The sequence below is a fragment of the Triturus cristatus genome, chromosome 3_1 (genome assembly GCF_964204655.1).
Source record: "Triturus cristatus chromosome 3_1, aTriCri1.1, whole genome shotgun sequence".
Classification (NCBI taxonomy): Eukaryota; Metazoa; Chordata; class Amphibia; order Caudata; family Salamandridae; genus Triturus; species Triturus cristatus.
The window spans coordinates 500,093,638-500,118,492 of record NC_140583.1 but is presented as its reverse complement, the minus strand read 5'-3'; the positions used below and the strand labels follow the sequence as shown (position 1 = coordinate 500,118,492).

Here is a 24,855-nt window from a genome sequence, read left to right as displayed (position 1 = left end):
AATATTCGGGCTGGTGCTCAGCCCCCATCCAAGGAAACTAGCTAAACCAAGGAATCTCTGAAAACTAGACTCTGGAAGTTTGCCTTAAGTGGTTCTCACAACGTTTCTTACCTATGATGTGTTGTAAACCTCACATTTTGCTTCAAATAACACATTTTCCTCACATTTCCATGACCTGAACTTCCGGAACCTGCTGGCATCCATACAATTCCCACCACCCGTCATTTCCACACTTTTTACAATAAAAACAATACTTCAGTTGTGTGGCTCAGCCTGGGACCTGTGACACAAAAGCCCCAAAATGCAACATGGAGACATCAGCAATAGAGGGTTACTAGGGCATTTGAGCCCCAGCTCGGTCGCCACCCAGGAAAAACGACCAAACCCAGATGTTTACTTTTCCCTTTTTCTTGCACTCTGCCCCTCACCCACCAACATTACCATCTTGCTAATCTAAAATACCTCAGCTACTCCCAATTTATGTAGCCCACACAAGGTTCCTTGCGGTCCTAGTGCGAGGAGGGAGCCCTATGATGAAGCATGTCACCTTCGGGTGAGTGAGGGTTCTCGTCTTTAACAGCTAAATGCGCTCTTTTTAACACTACCAAGAGTACATACATTGTGTGAAATAGTTTCCTAGGTGCAGTACTTTTTTGGTAGGATAAAATGCTCCAGTAGAGACCCCATGTTTGATTATAGTATGCATAAGGGTGCCATCTGCCCTTCGTGACTCTACTGTGCTGATGAATCTTGTATTTCTACTGTGCGGGTGCATCTTGATTTTCTACTGTGCGGATTAATCTTGAATTGGAAGAATGCCATAATGGTAGAAAGTGTAGTGCTGAAAATTTCATACATTACAACTAACTGTAAAAATAGCTATTGCTACTTATCAATACCAATGTGTGGTAGAATACTAAAGGATACAAAATAGAAGCTATTTTGTATCATTTCCACTACTGGGAACAAAGCAAGCATTAAATAATGGTTGATGGCAAGAAGTTGGAAGATAATGGATGCCTGGTGTCTGAATAAACTACGCTGACAAATGTCTCAGCGGTCCGATACGTCAACCATCTGGGAGGTCCACGTTGCCGAGCTCTGGCGAACCTGGCAAAGGAGTTTTGGTATTACTGTCTGGCCCACCATATCTCCGTAACAGCGGAATATTTACCGGGTCAAGACAATCGGGTAGCAGATGGGCACTCCAGGCACCTCAGGGACGCCAGCCAGTGGAAGATGGACACTCAAGTTTTCCAATGGCTGAACGACCTTTGGGGTCCTTTCTCGGTGGACCGGTTTGCCTCCAGCCTGGATCACTTCTCAGGCCCTCATTTCTAGCTGCTTGGAAATGGCAAACTGTGTGTAATCTCTGAAATTTGTGGTAATGTGGCACACCTATAATTTCTCTGTGCGCGTTCCACCAAGTAATATAAAGCAAAATATGCACGGGGAAAATCTTATAGGAACAAGTTTCCCCTCATTCAGAATTGGCCCAGGAAGAAATTCAGGGTGCGGTAACAGACATTCAGAGTGCAAAAGCCATATTAAAAGCTTATTCGTAATAAGGCCTAAATGTTATTCAGATCTGCAGTTATCAAGAGAACCAAATCAAGTAGGTGGTCAGTGCAATACATGAACCTGGGCCAGTTGGAACATTTGCATTGGTTGGAAAGTGGCAGGAGACCTAGCTTCATGAAATAAAACACAAAACAACTCTCATTAGTTTGCATAGTTTTTTAATATTTAATAACTTTAAATCCTGCTATTTAACAGTATATCCACATCCATTAAATAAAAAAAATTGTCAGAAGCAATTTTTTTAATCCTCGTTTTAAATTACAAAAAATTACTGTGCACCAAAAAACAGATATGATACAAAAATAAGTTTCATCAGAATTCCCCCCACCCAACCCCTAAATACATTAATGTTCAATCACACGTGATTGGGCTTCCATTCGATCACAGCAGAGCTACTGGCACCCCATCTCAGAGGGGCGCCTTGGCGATACCCTGCTTACCTCCCCTCAAATGAACACTCCTGACATCAGTCGGCTTATCGGTAGAGAAGCTGCCCATGCAGAAGTATTTCAAAGTCTTTAGTCAAAGAAATACGCTTTTTCGTATTAGAAAAAGATTTTAAAGCAAGGTAAAGCTCTTTGACAATTATCACAAATTGAAGTCTTATTGTGATATATACATGTATTGCCTTTCTCTGTTCCCAAGAAATGAAACCTTGATCAATGTTAAGTTTTAATAACGCAATCGGGTTTGCTATGGAACGTCTCTTGGGCTGCTCTCTTCAGTGTTTCGGCCGGTACCCCCTTTGCCTATTCTACCGGCGCGCACACAGTAGTAACAGGCTGTTCATCTATTGCTAAAGGAGACACTGTCCTTATTAGAGAGTTCAAGAGAACTCGCACGTAACCTGATTGGGGGTGGGGAGGGTTTAGGGAATGAACTGGAGCAGCAACGTTCCACCCAAAAGGATCCTCTCAAATCAAAGGGGAAAAGGCACAGAAGCAGAAATCCAGACACTCGTTACTCTACCTTCGCTAATTTAGCTCAATTTCGTACAGAGAATTTGAAGATTAAATTATCATTCTTATGCTAAATTAGCACCGTTCTACACCAGACTAAAATGTCCAGATACCACCGGTGGAAGCATCAGGTGAGAATGGTGTAGATGGAGCATTAAGTAGCCCCTTCCCCAAAACACTCGAATTAAGAGAGAAATATAGAAGGATCTTTGACCTTTTCAATATCCACTTTATTTCTTACCTTACTCACAACCAACAGTAAAATATAACAGCCAATTTATGGCCATACATTATTTTGATTAAAGTATAGAATATACACATTTTTTTGCCAGGCTCTTCAAGGGAAGAAATCAATTAATTAAAGAAGGTAGGATAGCCTATGTGTGCCCCCAAACTTCAAACGTACTCTTATTTCATCATGTGACTATCATCAGTGGTACGTGAAAAGGGCCACATCTGATTTTCAGCCATTTTCTCCGATTTTAGGATTTTTAGACATTTCGCAAATGTGGTCATGCAAGGCTAGCTAGAACTGTGCAACATGCTTGGAATTCAGCAAGAACTTTCCAAGCACTAAATTTGTTAATGTGAAGTCATGATTATGTGTGCAGAGATAGGGAAGGGAGTTGGCATTAAGTAACATCTGTTCTATTGTGTACTCCCAGTTCCATTTACCAACAACAGATAAGTGTGCAGGGAAAGGACAAACAGGACAACAGTGGATAGAAAGAGGAAATAAGATGCTGGAGACCATGTTTCCAGGAAATATCAAAGTACCACCTGTAGCTCTCTGTAGTTTTTATGGGCTCTTCTGAAATATTACATGGTATTATAATCACAAACTGGGAGATTGTGGGAAAGGAGGCAGATTTTACAAAAACCAAAACAGCCACTGTGATTCTAATGACAGATCACAAATACGAATATTCCTTACAATGCACAACAATAATACTGCCCAAAATCCACTTTGGCCACCGGTCCTAGAGCTAATTACAGTAAAGGGCTCCAGAATCCAGGATGGGCTCTACAACGCACTTAGAATCCACCACAGAAATGGTCCATAGGAGCGGAATTTTGACCCCACTACAGGATGTTGCTTTCGAATTCACCACCCAGATGTGGGCCTAGAACACAGTTCAGCAATACGTCCTTGAACTCACTACACTAAAGGGCTCTAGAGTTCACAAACCCAGAAAAGCATTTGAGTCCACCACAGAGAAACCTGAGAGACATATGCCCTTTAGCAACAGCCCTCTAGAACCCTCTATAATGATGGACCCTAAAATGTCTTCATCAAGTGTTCTAGAACGGACAACTGAAATAGGCCCTGAAATATTCTGCATGGAAGGGCCATAGTCACTAGAATCCACTATGCATGAGGCCCTAAAATATCCTACAAGGATGGGTCACTGATCATTGTTGACGTAGATTCTGCTACAGTGAAGCCCCACTTTCCAGCAAAGAGATTTGTCCTTTAATTCACTATAATGAGCAGCAGAATATTCTCCAAAAATAAGTCCTATAATTCACTACTCTGATGAGCCTTACACTCCAACAATGTGTTGTTGGGTCACCGACTCCACCACAGTGATGGTCTTGGAACATACTTCAGTGATGGGCCCTATAAATCCATCACACGAATGCGAGAATGAATCCACAAATTTAAGGGAACTATAATCAGATATGGTGACTTGGAGGGGGTGGTTGGATGAAATGGGCGGAGACTGGGAAGTGGGGCTTTAGGACCCATAACAAGAAAAGCAAACTGAACACAAAGCAGTGATATTTCCTAAACTTACCACAGTTAATGAATAAACTAAGGAAATGCACCTCTTCCTTTTAACCAACCTTCACCACGCGAAATTCAAATAAATTAATGTGCATTACTATTTTGCTCTTGACCTCAATACTACTTTACTTTTGGTCATTTTCTAGCATTTGTGTAAAGAGGTTTGGAAAGAAAGGTGAGCATTTTCTACTCGGACACATTAGCAGTAAGAATATATAATTGAATATGCAGTAGCCCTATTCAGTGTGCAGCCGTGGATACAGGGGCGCCGAGCTCCACAGCAAGAGCTTAACAGCATCTCAAAACGAGATCCCCATGTAGAAGCTTGTATGATGAGCATTTTCTGGCCACCGACTACCAGGTCGATTTAAAATGCGATTCTTTGCAGAAGTACAAATTAATTAAATATTTGTACAGCCAGGTAAGCTATATTGAGACAAGGACATCATTACAACCACTGCATTAGTTACAACAGAAGTACTGAGGAACTACAGTGCTACATTGTGGCTGTAGTACTGATAGATTTAAGTAAACAAAGCCAAAGGGGTTAAGTTTATAAAGACACGTACCTCCAGATTATGTATATATTATTATGGCTAACCTATGTGAATGGTCTTTGTACCATTAGAAATACTAATTGAACCAAGAGTCATTTTGCTAGTTTTTGAAAGATGGGCCTCAATCGGTTAGCACAAATTTTCCCACTGTATGTCTGCAAATATTAACAAGTGCACTTTTCATTGACAGAACGTTTTAGGACTGCTAGACCGGTCGTCCCGGAAGTTTCTTTTTGGCTCCTAATAAGTTCTTTGGACACCTCAAGGAACTTGCATTTGAAAAATGGATCGGTCTTTGTAAAGATGTTAATTTAATCTAGAAGCAATATCATGGTGTTATTGCTGGTAAAATATTATCAGGGGGGAGGTGGGGTGGGGACAGCTGCTTCGGTCTGTTCAAAGGTTGATTTTTGATATAAGGAAATAACAGCAAACTCTCCCTCTCCCCAATTCAGAGGATCCTAATCCCTTTAAGGGGATCAGCTAACTGGATAATACAAAGTTTGTAGTCAGATCAATACTTTAAAAAGCAGTCACAGGTTTTATGATTGTTCTTAAATAATCAAAAGGTTTGCCTCATCTACGTAGTTATGGAGTACATGTCGAATTGCAGGTCTGCATTGTGCTGTTTTCCCCAGGAATATACAACCCCATTGACTAAGCAGTTAAACTACATAAAGCTCCAACTTTCAGGGAACATATGTCTGATCAACATAAAAATTTCGGATGAGAGATGGGCAGGATTTCGAGTACTGCAGGACCAACAGGACTATTAGCTTTATTAGAAGAAGACGTAGTCACTGATGAAATGATTATTCAAATTCATAACAGTGGTGATCCTAATTAATGTCCCATAACTCATACATATCAAAACATGGGGTAGCCTAGCCAGAAACAGTGTGTGCTGCATTAGTTGGTGTACACCTAGAGGGGCAACTGAAGAAATAGATTTACTGACACATTATATAGAAAGGGTAGATGCAATGATTCATTCTGGACCTAGTAAAGTACGTCCTCAATTAGAACAACGTATTTGCAGCAAAAAGATGAATCGTTTGATTTTATGGTTTAAAATAGAACTGTTCTACAAAAACTTAAAGTGGAAACCATTCAGTATTTCCAAAGATTGAATCTTATCAGCAAGCAAAGCATTCAATAGGCTTTCCACCAGAACACCCAGGTGGAAAAAACAATTTTAAACCCTCCAGATAACATACGTGGAAATGGATCGGAATGCAGATGCCAAGAGCACAAAATGAAGACTGCAGAGTTTATTTATAGCTTGGCAAATGCGGGATGTTCACCAAAATGCACTGGATGTACCATCTCCCAAAGCTCTGGTTCCACCGCTCTATTCAGAGTTAGGAGAAACACAGTGTTTCTGATGACGGAATATACGCTGGGTAATAAGACCGAACTCAATCACTCGTCCACCACTGGGGTTTAGGTCGATATATGAAGTAATACCAACCCTATTGAGGGAAATCGTTTTGTGGTACATTTTCCAAGCTCAAGACCACGAGGGAAAGCTTGGTGGTCACTACGGTGATGAAAATTGTAGCATCTACCAAAATTTGAATTCACGCGAAAAAATAGATTGAGGTTTCTTTTTGTACAAAACAATTAATAAGGTATAAAAGAATATGTTGGAACGCTGGCCAATACACATTTCAAAAGGAAGCGTGGGCCATAGCACACAGGTAAAAAGTCTTCAACATTGTAAAATCTTTTCTGAGTAAAGTGTATAGCTTTCCAGTGTCACAAACGCCTTTTAAATCATGTTAATATATCTATTAAAATGAATCATTAATGTACACTGAGGCCAAATTGTGAGTGTAAGAGCACCCTGCATACCACGCTTTATCTAGAGCGCCTGCCGTGCAATTCAAAACACCTAACTGCGATCAACAGGCTGTGACATCTGGAATCAGAAGGGATATACAGGTTTAATATATAAAACATAATTTTTTTAATCCGAAAACGACCACATCAGCAATGGAACAGTGGTTAAGAGATGAGACATGAAATGCAGGACTCAATGTGCTTCTTACTCCTTTTAGGTGCATTGCACAAGGGGTGCTCGCTGCTGCAGGGTAATTCATCAGGCTGCGCACCCAAAATGGCAGGCGCATTCTGAGCATATGGCCAGATTGTTCCTCCAGCAATGTGTGTTCAAAGGGTCACTACACACAGCACGAATGCGCAAGGAACCCTAGAGAGCTTCCATGTTGTAAAAGAAAGATACAACTGTGTGTCGGTAAATGTGTGGGTAGTAAACCTGTCCATCAGTATTCTTTCTTTTTCACAACTTTTAGGTTCAAGTCTGGCCAACATGGCGGTGGAGAGCCAGCAGTCTGCTCTGGGAAAGACTGGCTGACCTCCAAGCCCCAGTAAACAAAGTCTGCACTACAACCAAATAAAGAAAGCCCTTACTTTTGTAGGTACAAGGGGATGGATGGATGCGAGAACCAAACCTCTTTGAGCACACTCTTCTTACATATATACGTGCCAATGTTGGCACGTGCAAATTATTTGAAAATACAAGCACTCACAAAGACGTTTCTCTTTTTTCTGTATGCACCAGTATATGCAAGCCTTGATATGCATTTGAATACAAACACCAATTTTAGCCTTCATCGTTTGAAGAGTGCATACCTTAGACACACTGGCACCATTCTAAAAGTAACTACACATATCCGATTGTCTTATCGCTAGGTCATGCAATGTAAATGTGCATGTGAACAGTGCTCAGGTGGCACGTGCAAGAAATCCAGTCCTGCATGCAGTCCTTTGCTCCTTTATGCAAAGATCACACTATTTTAAGAGCGTTTTCTTAAATATGTAAATGGGCCCTCCTACAGGCTAAATTATTTCATGAATGCTTCAGAATGGATCAACCTTTTCAATATTGGAGCTAGGTGTTCGCATTTAGGCCTCCTCATCCAGCCAGCTGGGCCAGAACCTCATCAGGCTGCAGGAAATGGAAAACTTACAACAAAATGGACAACTGCATGGTTTCAAATTTTGCCATAACAGCATAAATGTAGTAATGGCGAATGAGGTGAGCACGCAATGATCCTGAGCCACTGTGTTCCTTCAAATCTGGGTGAATCAGAGCAGGAGAGAGGAGAGAGGAGAGAGATATATATATAATGCACACTTGGCTGGAGAAACGGAGACATTAAACCTATGAAAATGGTCCACTCCTACTCTCCAAAGTGCGCTCAAAGCTTGGTCTGGAAGGGGCTTTATAAGCCGTGCCTTTCAAAACACTCTAAGTGACGATAATTCCAAAACTGAAATTGCAACCTTCCCATTCATACAGCAAAGCACACGTGTGTACGTGTGAAGTGTGTGTAGGGACAGAGTGGCGATGAAAACTCAAGGTATTCAGATATGCCTTCACACCATACATTTCGAAAATGCAGTTCATTGTGAGCTTGGAAACAAAATGGCCCATGCTGCGTGTGGGGCAAGGAGTTACATGCCTTATTCGGTCCCTCCCACTGGCCACCTGGTGACCTATTTTTAGTGTGAAAAAGAGCCTTACCACCTGAAAGGCTTCAAGTACACAAAGGACCCTAGCTCTGCACACAAGGTTGAAATGAGAACAAGAAGATCCCCTCCAATGAAATCAGAAGTTGCGAGCGCTTGCACATCATTCTGGTGGGTTCGGCGTGAGCAGAACAGGGAAAAAGCTAAGAGGGTGAAAGAGAGCCAGGAGGATTGGTGGAAGAAATGAGTGTTGTCTGAGCAGCAATCAAAGGACACTTTGTTCTTTTATGAAGGCAGTTCTTTCACACCGAGCATCGTATTCCTCTATGTCCGACTCAGATAGACCATCCTCCTGCCAAACATCCGAAGGAATCCCCTTATAAGAGGTGAACCCATTGTCTAAGGAGTACACCTTGATTCCCCGGAGGCTGAATCCAGAACGGACCTGGAGGACGAGGAACACAGTGATGAAAACCAGGACAATCATGGCGCAGATCATGCCTGCCAAGAGAAAGGGCAGGTGAGAGGGCTCCATGGCAGTCTGTGGCACCCAGTCTTTCAAAGGAGGGGATTCCCGACTGATCTGCGTCTGTCGGGAGCAGCTGAAGTCAACATCATTGTAGTGTGAGTGACCAGGGCAAGCAGTGCAGTCGTTGGCTGTGGGACCCTTGCAGGCGGCACAGGATGAATGGCAAGCCACGCACACATTGGCGATGATCGGCTCCACGCTGTTCTCCAAAGCGTAGTTCATGTGCTGGGTGCTCCAAGTGAACCCCGCCGGACAACTCTTCACACAAGTCTTCTGGTACAAAAAGTAGCCCTCTTCACACACTGCAGAGAGTGGGGAAAAAAGATTTCATGTTAAAATCCTCCTTGGACCAATAAGTGCAACGTAAGCAAAGTGGAGAGAAACGGGTCAACATAAACAGCAGAGTGAAGAGCAGCTTATTGCCTTGTGTCCATCACTGATGCACCAGACCGCATTGATCAATGATGGACATAAGGCAACAAAAAGAAAAAGACAACTTGCAATGTCACCATGGCGATAGAAATTGGGTTGCAAGTCTTAGATTCCACGCCAAGAATGCAAGACTTGGGTACCAAGAGCACACTGGCATCACCCTAGGGAGACAGGAAACCAGCAATTGAAAGACTCTCCCCAAATGAGCATCTGCCCTATAATGAGGTACTGCAAGAGCATAAGGACCGGGTATAAGTGACCATTTAAATGTACGGGGTCAGTGGCACAAGAGGTGTGGTGGTGAAACCCTGCCATCGGACAACACAGTTCCTAAAATTAGAAAAGCGCTAAGGGGAAACTTGACACTAAGACCCACTAGGTGAGGCAAGTGCTTTTAGAAACCGAACAACCAGCTTATCTCACAGAAAAACTCCAACTCAAAGACAAAGGTTTCACGTGAATACCTGCGCATTTGTAGCCGTGCAAGCATAGCATTGATAACCATGTTATTCATGTACGATTCTTCCTTTAATGCCAGGACTGGGGATTCGGCCTAGAACAGACTCTGGAGGACCCAAGCCTGCAGCTGGATCCACACTAGTGCAGCAAAGGACCACTGCACACCGGGCGCTGGCCACGCACCATGAGAGACAAGAGACCCCATCGCAATAGGTTTTCACTCAGCCAGGTAAATCAGGCAGTAAGAAGTTCCCGATGCCAACCAAAATGTAATTTGCCCCGCCCAAAAAACACCAGAATAACTCAAATATTTTTAAAAGAGCTCTCAACAGATAAGTGAGTGAGTCACGGGCAAGGGTTCACGTATCACTCAGGTTGGCAGCTGAAATAGTTACTTTCTGTAGTTCTCTTACCCGCAGACGTCAGTGGCAGCACACGTCACTACTGGCAGGACATGGCTGATGTAGTGATTAATAGATACTAGAGTACTGCAGTGGGATAGTCTGCTAATCCTGGCAGTCAGGAGGGTCCAGTAAACGAGCAATGCTTTGGCAGCAGAGGGCTAGAAGTGCAGCAGTGCTTAGCACCACAACAAAAAGGCAACTCCTCTCGAATGCAAAGCCGATGACACAGGACCACAAATGAACCTTGCAACTTTGGTACCATTTCCCATTTCAGTGGCTTCGAACACTCCCTCCCATTGGCCCCAGAGTGCACTAGAAGGCAGACATCAGCTGTGTTAAGCAGGGTAAAAAGATTTATGCATTTGCAAGCCCATCTGTCTATTCACTTTGGGAAAGTCATTTTATTCCATGAAGGGTTCATTGTCTATTCAAAACCAAGAAACCTTGGCTCCAACCGATTACTTATCGTGTACATTTCAGCAGTTTGAGGGATTGAGCACTGCTTGACAGATGCTTAATGGATGAGAAAGAGGAATGATGCTTTGCTTATCCTTGTAATGGTGGAATGAAATGTAGCGCTTCTCACAAGGGCACTGTTCTACATCAGCTGCTGGATGTTATCTGGGTGGAAACGTATCCTAGCAAATTGGGTTTGGGAGGCTCGACTAGCTGCCTGCGTGAGCTGCGACATTGGCACGACAGCACAAAAAGAGTTCAAGGGACACAAATCCATCAGTGTGGTACACAAGCTGCAGGTCTGGGGCAGCAGGTCTGTGAGGTTTCTCAATCAGAAAACTGAATCCAATTTGTTTTAAACGTAGTTAACTGTACGTTTATCAATCTAAGTCCTACAGCGCATGCGATCAAACAATCAATCAAACATTTGTAGAGCGCACTAGTCACCAGTGAGGGTCTCAAGGCGCTGAGCTGGGACGAGGGGGGGAGGGGCAGGGGGGGGGGCGGAGGAGGACAGTTACTGCTTGAACAGCCAGGTCTTGAAGAGACTCCTGAAAGTCAGCAGGTCCTGGGTTTGTCGCAGCTGCGTGGGGAGGGTGTTCCATGTCTTAGCGGCGAGGTAGGAGAAGGATCTGCCACCGGTGGAGGTCCTGTGGATGCGTGGGACTGGGGCGAGGTCGGCGGAGCGCAGCTGGCGGTTCGGGGTGTAGAAGGTCAGACGTTTGTTGAGGTATGCTGGTCCGGCCTTGTGTAGTGCTTTGTGGGCGTGGGTGAGGAGCTTGAAGGTGATCCTCTGGTTGACAGATCCAGTGCAGTTCTTTCAGGTGGGCAGTGATGTGGGTGTGGCAGGGTATGTCAAGGAGGAGGCGTGCGGAACGTTCTGTATGCGTTGGAGTCTCTTCTGGAGTTTGGCCGTGGTTCCTGCATAGAGGGCGTTGCCGTAGTCCAGCCTGCTGCTGACAAGGGCCTGTGTAACGGTCCTTCTGGTTCCGGTGGGGATCCATCTGTAGATCTTGCGGAGGGTGTTGAAGCAGGAGGAGGAGACTGCGTTGACTTGATGGGTCATAGAGAGTGATAAGTCAAGGATGAACCCCAGGCTACGTGCGTGGTCAGTGGGAGTGGGTGCGGCACCCAGGGTGGCTGGCCACCAGGAGTCGTCCCAGGATTAGGGAGTAGATCCGAGGATGAGGACCTCTGTCTTGTCAGAGTTCATTTTCAGGCGGCTGGTCTGCATCCAGCTGGCGACGGCCTTTATTCCTTCGTGGAGGCTGGTTTTGGTGGTGGTGGGGTTTTTAGTGAGTGAGAGGATAAGTTGAGTGTCGTCGGCGTAGGAGACGATATTGAGGTTGTGCAAGCGGACGATGTTGGCGAGCGGTGCCATGTAGACGTTGAAAAGGGTAGGGCTGAGGGATGATCCTTGGGGCATGCCGCAGATCATCTTGGCGGCTTCAGAATGGAATGGGGTGAGGCGGACCCTCTGGGTTCTGGCGGTGAGAAAGGAGGTGGTCCAGTCCAGGGCTTTGTCACGTATTTCGGCGTCGTGTAGGTGTGTGCGTAGGGTGTGGTGGCAGATGGTGTCAAATGCGGCCGAGAGGTCCAGGAGGATGAGGGCCATGGTTTCGCCTTGGTCCAGTAGGGTCTTGATGTCATCTGTGGCACCGATTAGGGCGGTTTCGGTGCTGTGATTGCTGCGGAATCCGGATTGGAACGGATCCAGGATGTTCTCTGAGGAAGTGGGTCAGTTGCCTGTTGACTATCTTTTCAATGACTTTCACCGGGAACGGAAAAAGGGAGATGGGCCAGAAGTTCTTTAGGTCCTTTGGGTCCGCTGTGGATTTTTTGAGTAGGGCGTTGATCTCAGCGTGCTTCCAACTTTCCGGGAAGGTGGCGGACTCGAAGGACTGTTGATGATTTTCCAGAGTTGGGGTGCGATGATGCGGTTTGCTTTGTTGAAGATGTGGTGAGGACAGGGGTCAGATGGTGAGCCTGAGTGGATGGTGTTCATGGTCTTGGTGTCGTAGTCGTTGACGTGATTTCAGGAGAGCAGGCGGTTGGTGAGGCCTAGGGGGCGGTGGGTCTGCAGTGTCGGTGGCTGTAGGGAGGGTCTGGGTATTGAAGCGGTCGTGGATGTCTAAGATCTTGCAGTGGAAGAAGGTGGCTAGGGAGTCGGATAGGTCTTGCGACTGCAGATGTCGTTGGAACTGGAGCTGGGATTGGAGAGTTCCTTTACGATGTTAAAGAGCTCTTTGCTGTTGTGTGCGTTGTTGTCGATGCGTTCCTTGAAGGAGATGCTTTTGGTGGCTCGGATGAGTTGGTGGTGCTTGCGGCTGGCGTTCTTTAGGGTTGCGTGGTTGTCCGGTGTCTTTTTGTGGCGCCACTTTCTCTCGAATCTTCGGCAAGTCCGCTTGGATTCTTGGAGGTTGGTGGTGAACCAGCTGGCCTTTCGGTCGGTGCGTTTGTTTTGAGGATTATTTGATCAGGGCGAGGGTGTTGGCGCAATAGTCTATCCACTGTATGAGGTTGCTGGTGGCTGCGTTGGTGGTGTCTGTCGGTGGGGCTCGGGTGAGGGCGATGATGAGCTGGTCTTCGGGACCTTGTTCCTGCTGCGGTAGGGGATCCATTGCGGGTGGTGGTGCGTGGTGGGTTTCTTGAAGTGAAGTGGATGCAGTGGTGGTCGGACCAGTGGAGTTCAGTGGTGTGGCTGAAGGTGACGTAGTTGCTGGCGGAGAGAGGATGGGGTCGAGCGTGTGTCTGGCGGTGTGTGTGGGGGTCATGACGAGCTGTTTGACTCTGAGGTTGGCGAGGTTATCGAGCAAGCAACGGAGTTGCTGCCATCGGCGTTCTCGAGGTGGAAATTAAGGTATCCGAGGAGGATGTAGTCTGTGGACGCAAGAACGTGCGTGCTGACGATGTCGGCGTTGGCCTCGATGAACTGTGGCCAGGGTCCGGGGGGTCTGTAGACAAGAGTTCCTCTGAGGGAAGTGTTGGGGTCGGTGTGGATCTGGAAGTGCAGGTGTTCGGCGGTGCTGGAGGTGTCTGTTGTGCAGGTCGAGACTCTGAGGGTGCTGGAGTTGTCTGTTGTGCAGGTCGAGACTCTGAGGGTATTCCTGTTGACAATGGCGATTCCTCCTCCTGGTCTGTTGGTGCGGTCCCTTCTGGTGATCTTGTAGCCGTCCGGGATGACTGGTGCCAAGGAGGAATTCATCCACGTCTCCGTTAGGAAGGCGACGTCTGGGGAGGCTGAGTCGAGTATGTCCCAGAGTCCGATGGTGTGCTTGTGGACGGAGCGGGTGTTGAGTAATATGCATCTGAGGTGGTTGCGTTCAGCTCTGACGGGTAGGGTAGGACGTGCGGGTGTTCGGCGGCTGGATAAGTTGCAGCTACAGCAGGTGAAGCGTCCATGGGTGAGTGTCGGGCTGGCCTGGAAGCAGTTTGATGATCGGCCGGTGTTGAGTCCGTGGAGGAAGCCGGCGTCGTAGCATCATGGGGTGTCGTGGCTATCGCGAGGAGCAGGGGGTCTGGTGCTGGGCGCGGTCCAGACGCAGACGGGAGCAGACGGACTTGCCTTAGGCGCACCTTTGCCGCGCCCGTCCGTTTCGCACTGGCGAGACTGGTCATGCTGAACACCTTCCTCGCTAGTATAACGCAGACTCCAGGCCGTCTCGCATTGCAGATGTAGTGAATTGCACCTGTGCCCAACCACACCTCACCTCTTCCTTTTATTACGGTCTCTACTAAGACCCTCACAATTGAAAAGGAAAGACCAGAGGGTTAAACAATAACAGCACTAGTGCACCTGAAAGCAAGATCAAGTGCTGGTTCGCAGATAGCATTCTGGACCCAGACCAAGTGCCTTTCATGCTGCTCCACCTGGTCAGGCTTCCCTCAACTGCTTCTTGAGTAGCAGAGGGAGTGACAAGTCGGTTTCGCTTAAATAATCCCTATCATGATGAAGCGCAATTAGCCAAAATACGCCCCTTTCTCACAAAATATCTGCTAATTGGCTCGGAGCACCTCATTACTAACAGACCGCAGGGTCCCAGTGGTGATAACACACTTCATCAAGGCAGGACTCTCTCGTGAGCTTCCTCCTGTATAGCGGACGTTGAATCCGCTCTCACGCTCAAGGAAAACAAAAGCATCTCGCAGTATTTACAACAGATGGTCAAACTGGTGTTAAATTTCATGCTCTTCATTATCTTTTGGTAGTTTGGGAAAATTTACAGCACACAAGAGGCTTTTCTGTTGCTCCGTTTGCCTTAATGTTGTTCGCATTTGGCCTTCAACTTAGTTACACTATTATTTTTATGACTTCAAGAATTGATCTACATGAATTTGTCAAATATATTTTAAATTAAAAGCTGCTTGGTGATTTTTGGTCACTGCATGCTGTCAAGTGCAAGGCTCAACAACTGAGTGGATAGAGAGATTATACTCCAGCAATAGTTCTAGTCAGAAGGAAGCATTTCAAACTATGACAAAATAAATGGTATGGGTGTCAGTACTAAAGCAAGTTTCAAATATCAGCTTTTCCAGAGGTGTAAGCACAATCAGACCTGAAAGAATCCGGCACTTTGGTTCTATGAATCAAAATGAACGAATAGTTCCAAAACAAATTGATTTGCAAAGGATTTTCTATGTTGATAGTCCATGTACCTAATGCTACGATTGGCAGCTGTAAAACACTACATACTAAAACCGTAATCAATATAGGAATACTATTGTTTTGCATGCACAATTTTTTAGCAAGCAAGCTTAATAGAACAAGTCTTTATTCATTATGTTACTTCAACGGACAGCCTAGCCAAACTACTGAAGTGGTATCTGGAAGCAGAGGAGGCACCAGAAAGGACCTGGTCTTTCGGATGATCACCAGCTTCGTACACACTTGTACTTGGGGATTCTGCAACCTGGTAGAGTAGGTTGTTTGAGAATGTTCAATGACATCTCACTGCTGGAAACTTTCCCACACACGCACTGAGTCGGAGAGATATCACAGTTAGCAATCCACTTCCTTGTACTTTCTCCCTCCTCACCCCAAGTGTGCTTTTTACCATTGGGGACAAAACAACAATTGATGGACAGAATGCAGAACAATATCATACATTCACCCCAGTACAGAGATCTGGGCCTAAATCCATCGTTTTTTTGCTCACCATGCCGTTCCAGTTTGAACCCAGCCATATGCAAATCAGTCTTGACCCTGTGCCTCATGGGAACAGTCCTGCCCGAACTGCCAAGCCAGGTCCTCCCTGGACTGGAAACAAGCATCCTAGGACCGGTTCCGGGGTTTCCATAAGTTGGCAGGGTATGCTCAGACGTGAGTCCCTTGCTCACTTTGCCACTGGATTCAAGCAAGCCTGGCTGAAGACGGCTGAAATGCCAGAAACCGGTCCTAGGAAGCTTGTTTCCGGTCCAGGGAAGACATGGCTTGGCAGTTCGGGCTGGACTGTTCCCATGAGGCACAGGGTCAGACTGATTTGCATATGGCCATGTCTGAACTGGGGTGGCAGAGTGGGCTAAAGAACGGTGATGGATTAAACCCAGATCGGTTGACTAGGGGTGAGTGCTTGCAATGTTCAACACTCCGTCCATCATTTCCTTTGGTTTTTGTTTTACCATTGGGCCACCTTTCCCTGGAACTGTTTTGTTGTATTCGGGGAAAGACTGCTTCTTCTGCAAGAAACAAGGGGATGGGTCATGAACTGGAATTGAAGCTGTGATTGAATACAATTGGCTCGCCACCCAAATCTTGTAATTTGTTTTATGGGGGCGGTGGGTTGGACCAATGCAGCATCCTTTAGTTTTTGTGATTTTCCGGGGGGGGTTTTTCCTTCTTTCCCCACCTGCACCCATTGCACTAGGTTCTCTTGTGGTACAGTGCAGGAGGAAAAGTGTCAAGCAGGGAGGAACAGGCAGACCCTACCATTTAGACGTCATTTTAGAAGTGATCTGGCTGGTTGGCACAAAATGCCTGACCAGAAGCATTGTGAAGTCAATGGAAATACATGGCCCAAGACATTCAGAAGGAAGGTGAGAAGTGGGAATTGTGAAACTGGAGTAAAAAGGATTTTGGCCATTTCTAGTTATCCAAGTTTTCTTCACGGTCTCCCCTTGACAGTTCTATAACATACACTTATTTTTAAAAATGCACACGCTGATGTTTTAAAAGTAGGCACTAAATGCCTCTTCCAGAACTGAGCTGATCTACTCAGGGTCAAACAGCAGCATAATACAAATGACATCCATTTGAGAAGCAAATTAGACTAAGTGCGCGCTATTCAAAATATGAAACTCAATACAAATGAACAAAGTGGTCCCCTCTAAATTCTTCACAGTTTCCTGCAGACTGTAATTGAGGGCCTTCAACCTAGAGTCAAGAAACAAGCGGGTAATGTGGCTAAACGTATATTTACTGGGAAATTGAATTTTTTAAATTAAAAGTTTCCATCCAAAAGCTTAAATAGTAGAAAGTGTTACCTTGAACGGACGTTCTAAAAGCGTCCCACATCCCACCTCTACTTCACACTATCGTCCTGCATGTTGCAGATTCTTAAATGGAGTTTGCCAACACAACAGCGACGATTTAGGGAGAATGGCAAACAAATTAACACACGGCTACTTTGCCGACCACTTTCAGCCAGTGACAACACATGCCCAGGCCAGGTGGCAGTTTGAAAAACCTGGATGAGACCAACACGTGCATTACCTTAACCTTTCTTCAGAGGTGCCAACAAAAACAGCTAAACAAGAAAATCTTGCAGAACTCTGCAACTCCACGGTCATCAAGCACCGAACTGTGTGCACATTCCAACCTCTCCAGACTATCTTATTTAAAAGGTTACCTTGCTTTTTCCCATGACGCGAATGAAGTTCTTGCATGCCACATTTCCTTATTTGTTCTTGCTCTTATTTCAGGATTTGTGCACGATGGCAGAGATTTAGTCATGACATGATCCACACATCATAACATTACCCACACAAAGTAGAGCTGAACACAGAGCAGGCGGTGCATTCAGCCAACCAATAGGAGATATGCATAAAACTTGTGGCCCTTTAATTCACGCCAAATTTTCAAATGCAGACTTCAAACAAATACTCAGCAACAGAGTTTGCTTACCCAGGTCAAATGGTAAACATCCTTTACAACGCATAAGTTACAACGCATGCCATTAAACCGCATTTTTTACTGTATAAAAATATTTTACAATGCAGGGTTTTACACCGTCAACCATTACAATGCATTCCCCAAAGTAACGCCCGGCTGGAGTTAGAATAGTAAATTGCGTTGTAATGGGGAATGCATTGTAATGGGTTGCATTATAAAGCCCTGCGCTGTGAAAGATTTTGTGGAGTAAAAAATGAGGGATAATGGCACACGTTGTAAAAGTGTGCGGGGTAAAGTGTCCTATTAAGGTCGAATAGCTCATGCGCTCAAGAATGCAAATGTAACTGCAAAGGCCTCATTATGGCTTTAGGGGTAAGCCCGATGTTGGGTGCAAAGTGTGTTTGCATTTAATTTCGGGTTTCAAGTTATGTGAAATGGCTGTAGACTGGGAATTTTACCCGCACACTGTTTTTTAGCAATTATCTGAAAGAATTTTCATGGGAAGGAGAGGAAGTAGAAAAGAGAAATTGTGCCAAAATAGCATTCTGTGGCTACGTTTACACAGGCTCTCTTAGATTTTAAGCAAAACCAAAGGGGATGATGGACAGAGTGTTGAACAATGCAAGCACTCACCCCCAGTCAACTGATCTGGGTTTAATCCATCATCATTCTTTAGCCCCCACCGCCAACTCATTTCAGACTGGATTCAAGCTAGCCTGGCTGATTAGCCAGAAACCGGTCCCAGGATGCTTGTTTCTGGTCCAGGGAAGACATGGCTTGGCAGTTCAGTCTGGACTGTTCCCATGAGGCACTGGGTCAGACTGATTTGCATATGGCCATGTCTGAACTGGGGTGGCGGAGTGAGCTAAAGAATGATGATGGATTCAACCCAGATCAGTTGACTGGGGGGGGGGGGGGGGGGGGGGGGGAGTGCTTGCAATGTTCAACACTCCATCCACCATCCCCTTTGGTTTTGCTCTCTTATAGTTAAGGCTCCCAGTTTTCCATTTAAACTGATTTCTACATATAAATACAGACAGAAAACATTTTGTTTTTTGTCTGTATTTATATATAAAAACAGGAAAATACTTACAAAACAAATGCTTCTCCTGCCTCTGTGCACCTCTGTAAAATCCGAGTCAGAGGTGCACAGGGGCGGCCAAAAGAAACGGGAAACTGCTGCCCTGAAACTGCTCCAGACACGGGGGAACAGGGAGCACCATGTCTGCAAAGACACTCCAGCACATCTCACAGTGGTAGTTTTCGCAAGATAATTGTTGGAACAGTGCAATCAGCCGATGTCCATTAAGAGGTGTGAAAACACCCCAGGACATCGGCTGCAGCTCCAGCAACCTTGTGTTTCTTGTTGTATGGGAAGGTGAAGGTGGTCGATGTGGCAGGGCAGGGGGGCAGAAATGCCTCCAACAACTATTAGCATAAAGCATGGCTGCATCTCTCAGTGACTATGCACGCTGTTTGGCAGTGAGGCTGAGTGAGGGGTGAGCAAGTCAGTTAGCATGACTTCATTTTTCTATTTAATGTTTAAGTGCTACTTAAATCAAAATAAAAACAAGAACAGAAATGACTGTTGCACCACATGTGCTCTACATTTTCTCCATAGTGTCCATATCAAAGCACTATTCTGTACAGATGAAGATGCAGGATTCTTTAGATATTTTGACGATTTACAATGCCTCGTGGGGTAGGTTGTCTTCTAGTGCACACGAAGAATGATCTGATATTCTAAGAGCAGACACTCCCTCAGATGGCCGATTAAATGGGAGTAAAAGAGGTAGTAATGCGTTGACATTTTGCAAGACAGCTGCGCAAATGAGACCTAATCAAAATTACTAATTCTCACATCTTTTCTTAGAGGACAGGGAAGAAATGTACTCCCAATATGTAAAGTGCACTTAGCACAGGCTTCAATTAAAAAAAAAAAAACAGCTATAACAACCAAGTCCAAGTGTGTATGTCAATTTAAATAAATGTGGAAAAATACTAGCTTAAGCGTTTTTTTTTTCTTGCGTCAAAAATAAATGTGGATAAATACAGATAAAACGACCAAAAAATAAATACGGATAAATACAGACGGAAATGTGGAAAAAATAAATACCATAAAACCGGGAGCCCTACTTATATTTTAACCTAAAAAGCTCATAGTCGTGCAGGAATGTCATCCTAGGGCAATACCACAATGGACTAACTGGTTTAGCCTAGGGTTTAAATGGTTTAAACCTTCAATATTTATATTGAAAAAATAAACTAGAATCGCTTAAATTACAAAATATAAAAAAATTACAAATCAGAAAATAATCTCGATTCTCGTACACAATCCGTTTTAAATCCAACAGTATATTTCATGGTTGGAGAAATTCCCTACAAAACAAATGCCAAAATCTCTAGGAAATGCCAATGTCCTGGTTTTAAAGAGAACCTAAGCTTCAATTTTATTGGGAAACGTTGGGCAATTAAAAAGGTTTTCATTACCTAGATGGCTCAATGACCTTCAACACGTCATGAAATGCATTTTTGCAAAAAGTCACATAACCTTGAATGTAAAGAGGCTTCTTCAATTTACACACGAGAAGGGCTTCCAGGAATACTAATGCTTTCATTTCAGAGGCTCTGGCGCAGGCTGAACTTCAAAGATGACGCAGAAGTTAATCAATGTGTTCTTCAAAGAGGACATTGATGATGGAGATGAACTGAGTAAATCCAGTGTCCTCGGCTTCTTAACACCGGCTCAGATCGCATGAGTAATGCGATAATGTAGGACATAAAGAATCTCAATATTCAAAAGGTGTAGGCTGGGGCACAAGTCTGCATTCTAACAAACCTCGCTATAATGACTAAAGGATACGGAATATTTAATAGATTTGATAGCTTTTACTTCCATTTCTCCCAGAGATGCTGTGAAGGGTAACAGGGGCCCTAACTGAGATAGCAGAATTCGAGGGTTGCAGCAGAGACAAAATCCCACTTAGACTAAATAAACAGGGTGGCGGAAGGTTGGCCATCCAAATAAGGGCTACTTGAGCGCTCCACGTTTAGCCTAATTTCTCGCTCCTTCATCTCTTTCTTTGTTCAGCAGTTTGTATTCCTTATTTCACCTTCTTCCACAGTCCTCCCTTGTCATTAGCAGTGACTGTTGTCCCTGCTTGCCCATCTCTAGCCTCACTGGTTCTTCTAGTGGAAACATTAGCAACAGTTCTATTCCTTTTCAGAGATCCACTTTAAAGAAGTGTTTTTTTTTTTATTACCATAGAACAGGAAAAATTGTGCACTTTTCTCCGTGGTTAAGGTTAAGATTATTACTTAAAAACTTCAATAAAGGGTTGTAGGTGAAGCTGGCTGGAATAGTACATAAAACAAAGTAAAACATTTACTTACTACACATTTAAGTAACTATTTTTTCACTTACTTTGTGCTGGGAAAGGCAGTTTTAACCTCCTGTTTAATTTCTACCAGACACGGGGTAATCGCTTGGAAGGGTGTTTGCTTTACTATTACAAATATCTGTGCAAATATAGATTAAGTCCGCCACTTCAGTGCAATTGGAATTATGCATTCCTTTGCGTATGGATTGTAATTCAGAAATGGGCGGCTGTATTTTTGGCAAATGGGGACAGTCATACATACCAATGCAGGCCTGACCAGAAACTGATGTTTTACAGCCACTGCTAGACATCTGGCTTGAAGGGTTCTGCGACTCCACCACAGTTCCATACAAAACGAGTGTGAACTGCGTCAGGGTGCCTGTGAAAACAAACACAAACACATATGTATACTACAGCAATTCCAGTGCGCAAAAATTAGGGCAGTGAGAAGAGAAAAGGGATGTTTTGTTACAGATCTAAACACACTTGATCCACACCCCTCCTTGTTCCAAGAGTCCTGGGACTACAATTACTGTAGCGTGCTGTTCAGCTTTGCATCTCATCTGCACAAGGTTCAACACAACTTCATCAAAGCAACTTAGAAACATACACTTGTAAAGCACTCCTCTGAAGCCTATGCCACCATTCCAAAGGAATGAAAAGGGTGGAACGCAGAGGGAGAGAAATAGCTTTGATATATCTGCTAACTCCAATTACAAAATACGGTGGCAATCCAGTCACCCTAGTCCCCTGAATGCTGGTTTATTTCTTGTATAGCGCACAGTGTGACTACAATCACCTCGGGGAGTTCTTGCAACATTCCAACAGTTTCTACATGAATAAGACAATGTCACAAACGCACATGAGCAAACGAGCCTAAAAAGTATAGCACAAATGTCAGCAACAACGCCAGCTAAAGTGGCTCATCATTAAGGGCCTTTCTGCAACCGTAGGAGTAGATTTAGGAACATGAAAAATCCATTTGGAAGAGGGCATACTTAGGACAATAACGACAAATCATGTTGGCCTGCCCGTTAACATTTCCCTAAAATGACAACCTCTTTATTACTCTGAAAAAGCAGCCAGCGCAATGACCGATATCCCGTCAGTCTTTTAAGGTCTATTTGGCCTGAGAGCCAGAAGTAGGGTCCTCGAAGTGCCCTTGTTTTGGGATCAAATGTAAACTCCAGGGGATCTATCCTTCTCAACGTTAGTCGCCCAAAGCAGTTGTTAGTGGTTCAGTGCCAGTGGCCTCGAAGTCTCCACTAACTGCCTCAAGGCCAATGGTGACGACGTGGCTTTTAGTAATTTAGGAGCTGCTGCTACAGCAAGCCATAGGTCTGCGTATAGGTTTCTGTGGGTGTCCCTCAGTGTGATCTTCTGAAGGAGCAGGCTTCTGAAACCTTTATGATGGTGTATGGCTTTAGTCCTCATTAACATCAATTACCATAAAAAGGCTCAAAAAGTATCTTTATCCCCTGCTGCAGTTTCTTCCTCTTCAAACTCTTCCTCAATGCCTCCTTGAGGGACATAGTAGAATCTTAACTCACCATCGTGGCTTAGCCCAACGCCACTGCCTCGCCAAAAGAATTATTTTCTTGCACAGGAATGTCAAATATGTCCAGCCTAGTAGTTTTGAGCCATGGAATAAAGGTTGTTGACTGCATGGAAGTATTTCCAGGGACAGCAGCAGGCGTTACATGGGAGGCAGAATTTGCAGACACAACACAATTATCTTGAAAACCAACCCCATGCAATTTAATCATTTTCATACAACCAGAATTACTGTGAAAGCTAAAGATTGGGTGGGATAATGTCTCACTGGCAGACACAAATAATTCAACTAGTCTTATCTTCCCTAGAGTACATGGATCGGCGTGTGCCTCTATTTAACATCGATTTACAGTCACACCAAGAACGGCATGATGGTCAAAGTGCAGGCAGATCCATCTCCTCTCAGAAGGTGATCAATCAAGGCTGAGGTTGGATCTGGTCTGCACCTGAACAAGCACTTCAGAGTGACCTTGAAAACATGCAGTTTCCATCAACTGCGGAAACAAGTACTGTTTTCTTTTTTTTTTAGCTTCCAACGTTGATCTTCCGTTATAAGGTCTACGGTGCTTTCAAGGACAGACTCCTGCAACTCCCTTTTTACGGGTGGTCTGGTGTATTCCATGACTCAATTCCAACAGAGACCAGTGTACCGATCACGCAAACTACATGGTTTGGTGTCTTTGGACCACACATCACCATGTACAGGGTACACTTTCACTGGCGGCCAGGTCAACAAGAGTCTAATTTAAGGTCCTTACATCTGCTTGAACAGCACTCGTGGACAAAGCACTAGGCTAGAAGCTGATCCCACCATTAACATGCTCAGATTCAGTAATGGGTATGTGGGAAGATGTTCTGTAGCAGTTTGTGGGATTAAGCAGTGGACCTTCATGCGGAGTAACCAGCAGACCATTAGAAATCAGATTTTTCAGAAAGGAGGTTAAAGCCCACCTCTGTAGGGAATAGTATTCCTACCATAACTTCATTTCTCCACCCGGTGGTTACATCTTGTTTTTTTGTGACATTCCGGTTGGTCCATTGTCGACATGCTCTTATGCCGCTCTCAGAGGAGTACTGAAAGAGCACTCTCTACCGCCCACTATTGGACACAATTACAGCCATCTCTCCAGAGGTTCACAAGACCACAGCTGACTTGGACTGGGAAAGTCAGTGGCCTGTAATAATCTTTAAACTAGCCTTCCCACAGAACATTCAGAAAGGAATCTCCTGGACTCACAGCCAGTTGACTTAAATGTCTTTAAACACGAATAACATTAATCTAATTGCTTATCTATTCATTTAACAAAATGTAACCAAGACTTCATTAAAAACACCTCTTCTCCATACGGATTCCTGTATTTGAACTCAAATGGTCTCTAGATGACCTTCCAGCTTTGAAACCGTACGATTAAACTGCACAGAATGCCCGTCACCAACTCCATATTAAACATTAGATATGCAATTTAAACTAATACAAGATGCCTTTCCTTTAGCACAGGGAGTGAATGGATGGAGAGAAAAGCTGCTTGGAGAGAAGAACATATGCATGAGTGATTGAGAAGATTTGTGCAGCCCAACAGTAAACCGTAGCACTTCAAGTCGATTAGACTGGGCCAGATGTTTTCAAATACTGTTTAATGCTCATGCTCAGCCTATTTCTATTCACTCAAATTGTTGGTATATATTGGGGCAGGGGAAGCACAACTGCTCCTGCAAAGATCAAAGGGTCAGGTGAGGTAGACACGATTAGAAGGGATTGCTCCTCACAAGTCTCTATGGAAGGATGAGAGACTGAACACACCAACGGCGTGAGAACAGCAATAGAGAATTACAGAACACAAATGTGTGACAAAACACAAAGGTACAATAACAAAAGCGCCAGCGAGTCTATCCCTCAGGCCGCCAAACACAAAAACTGAAAGGATGGCAGGAGTGAAGATTAGAGACAGGAGTGTGTATTTGGGGTACATTGGTGTTGCTTACTCAAACGTGTCCGGTGCCATTTAAGCAGATTATTTCATCAAAATGATTTTTCACTTGCAAGCACTGCCTCAGTAGACTTTTGTTTACATAAATGAGTACCTGTTTCCATCTCTGACAAAGTTTCATTTTTTACATTATTCATGCTGCCAGAACGTATGCACGCGTTTTC

At 44.6% G+C, this 24,855-nt stretch overlaps 1 protein-coding gene across 3 annotated transcripts in view; it reads right to left on the bottom strand.

Annotated features, from left to right (window-relative positions):
* Positions 1–1,722: 1,722 nt before the first annotated feature.
* Positions 1,723–24,855, bottom strand: part of FURIN (furin, paired basic amino acid cleaving enzyme) — a 382,970-nt gene continuing 359,837 nt past the window's right edge. For all 3 annotated transcript variants that reach the window (XM_085644360.1, XM_085644361.1, XM_085644362.1), the window contains 2 exons: positions 21,412–21,528; positions 1,723–9,212 (listed from right to left, as the gene is read on the bottom strand). In XM_085644360.1, coding sequence (XP_085500486.1) covers positions 8,647–9,212; positions 21,412–21,528 — 683 coding nt within the window. In that variant the 3' untranslated portion in view covers positions 1,723–8,646. The remainder of the gene's footprint in view (positions 9,213–21,411; positions 21,529–24,855) is intronic.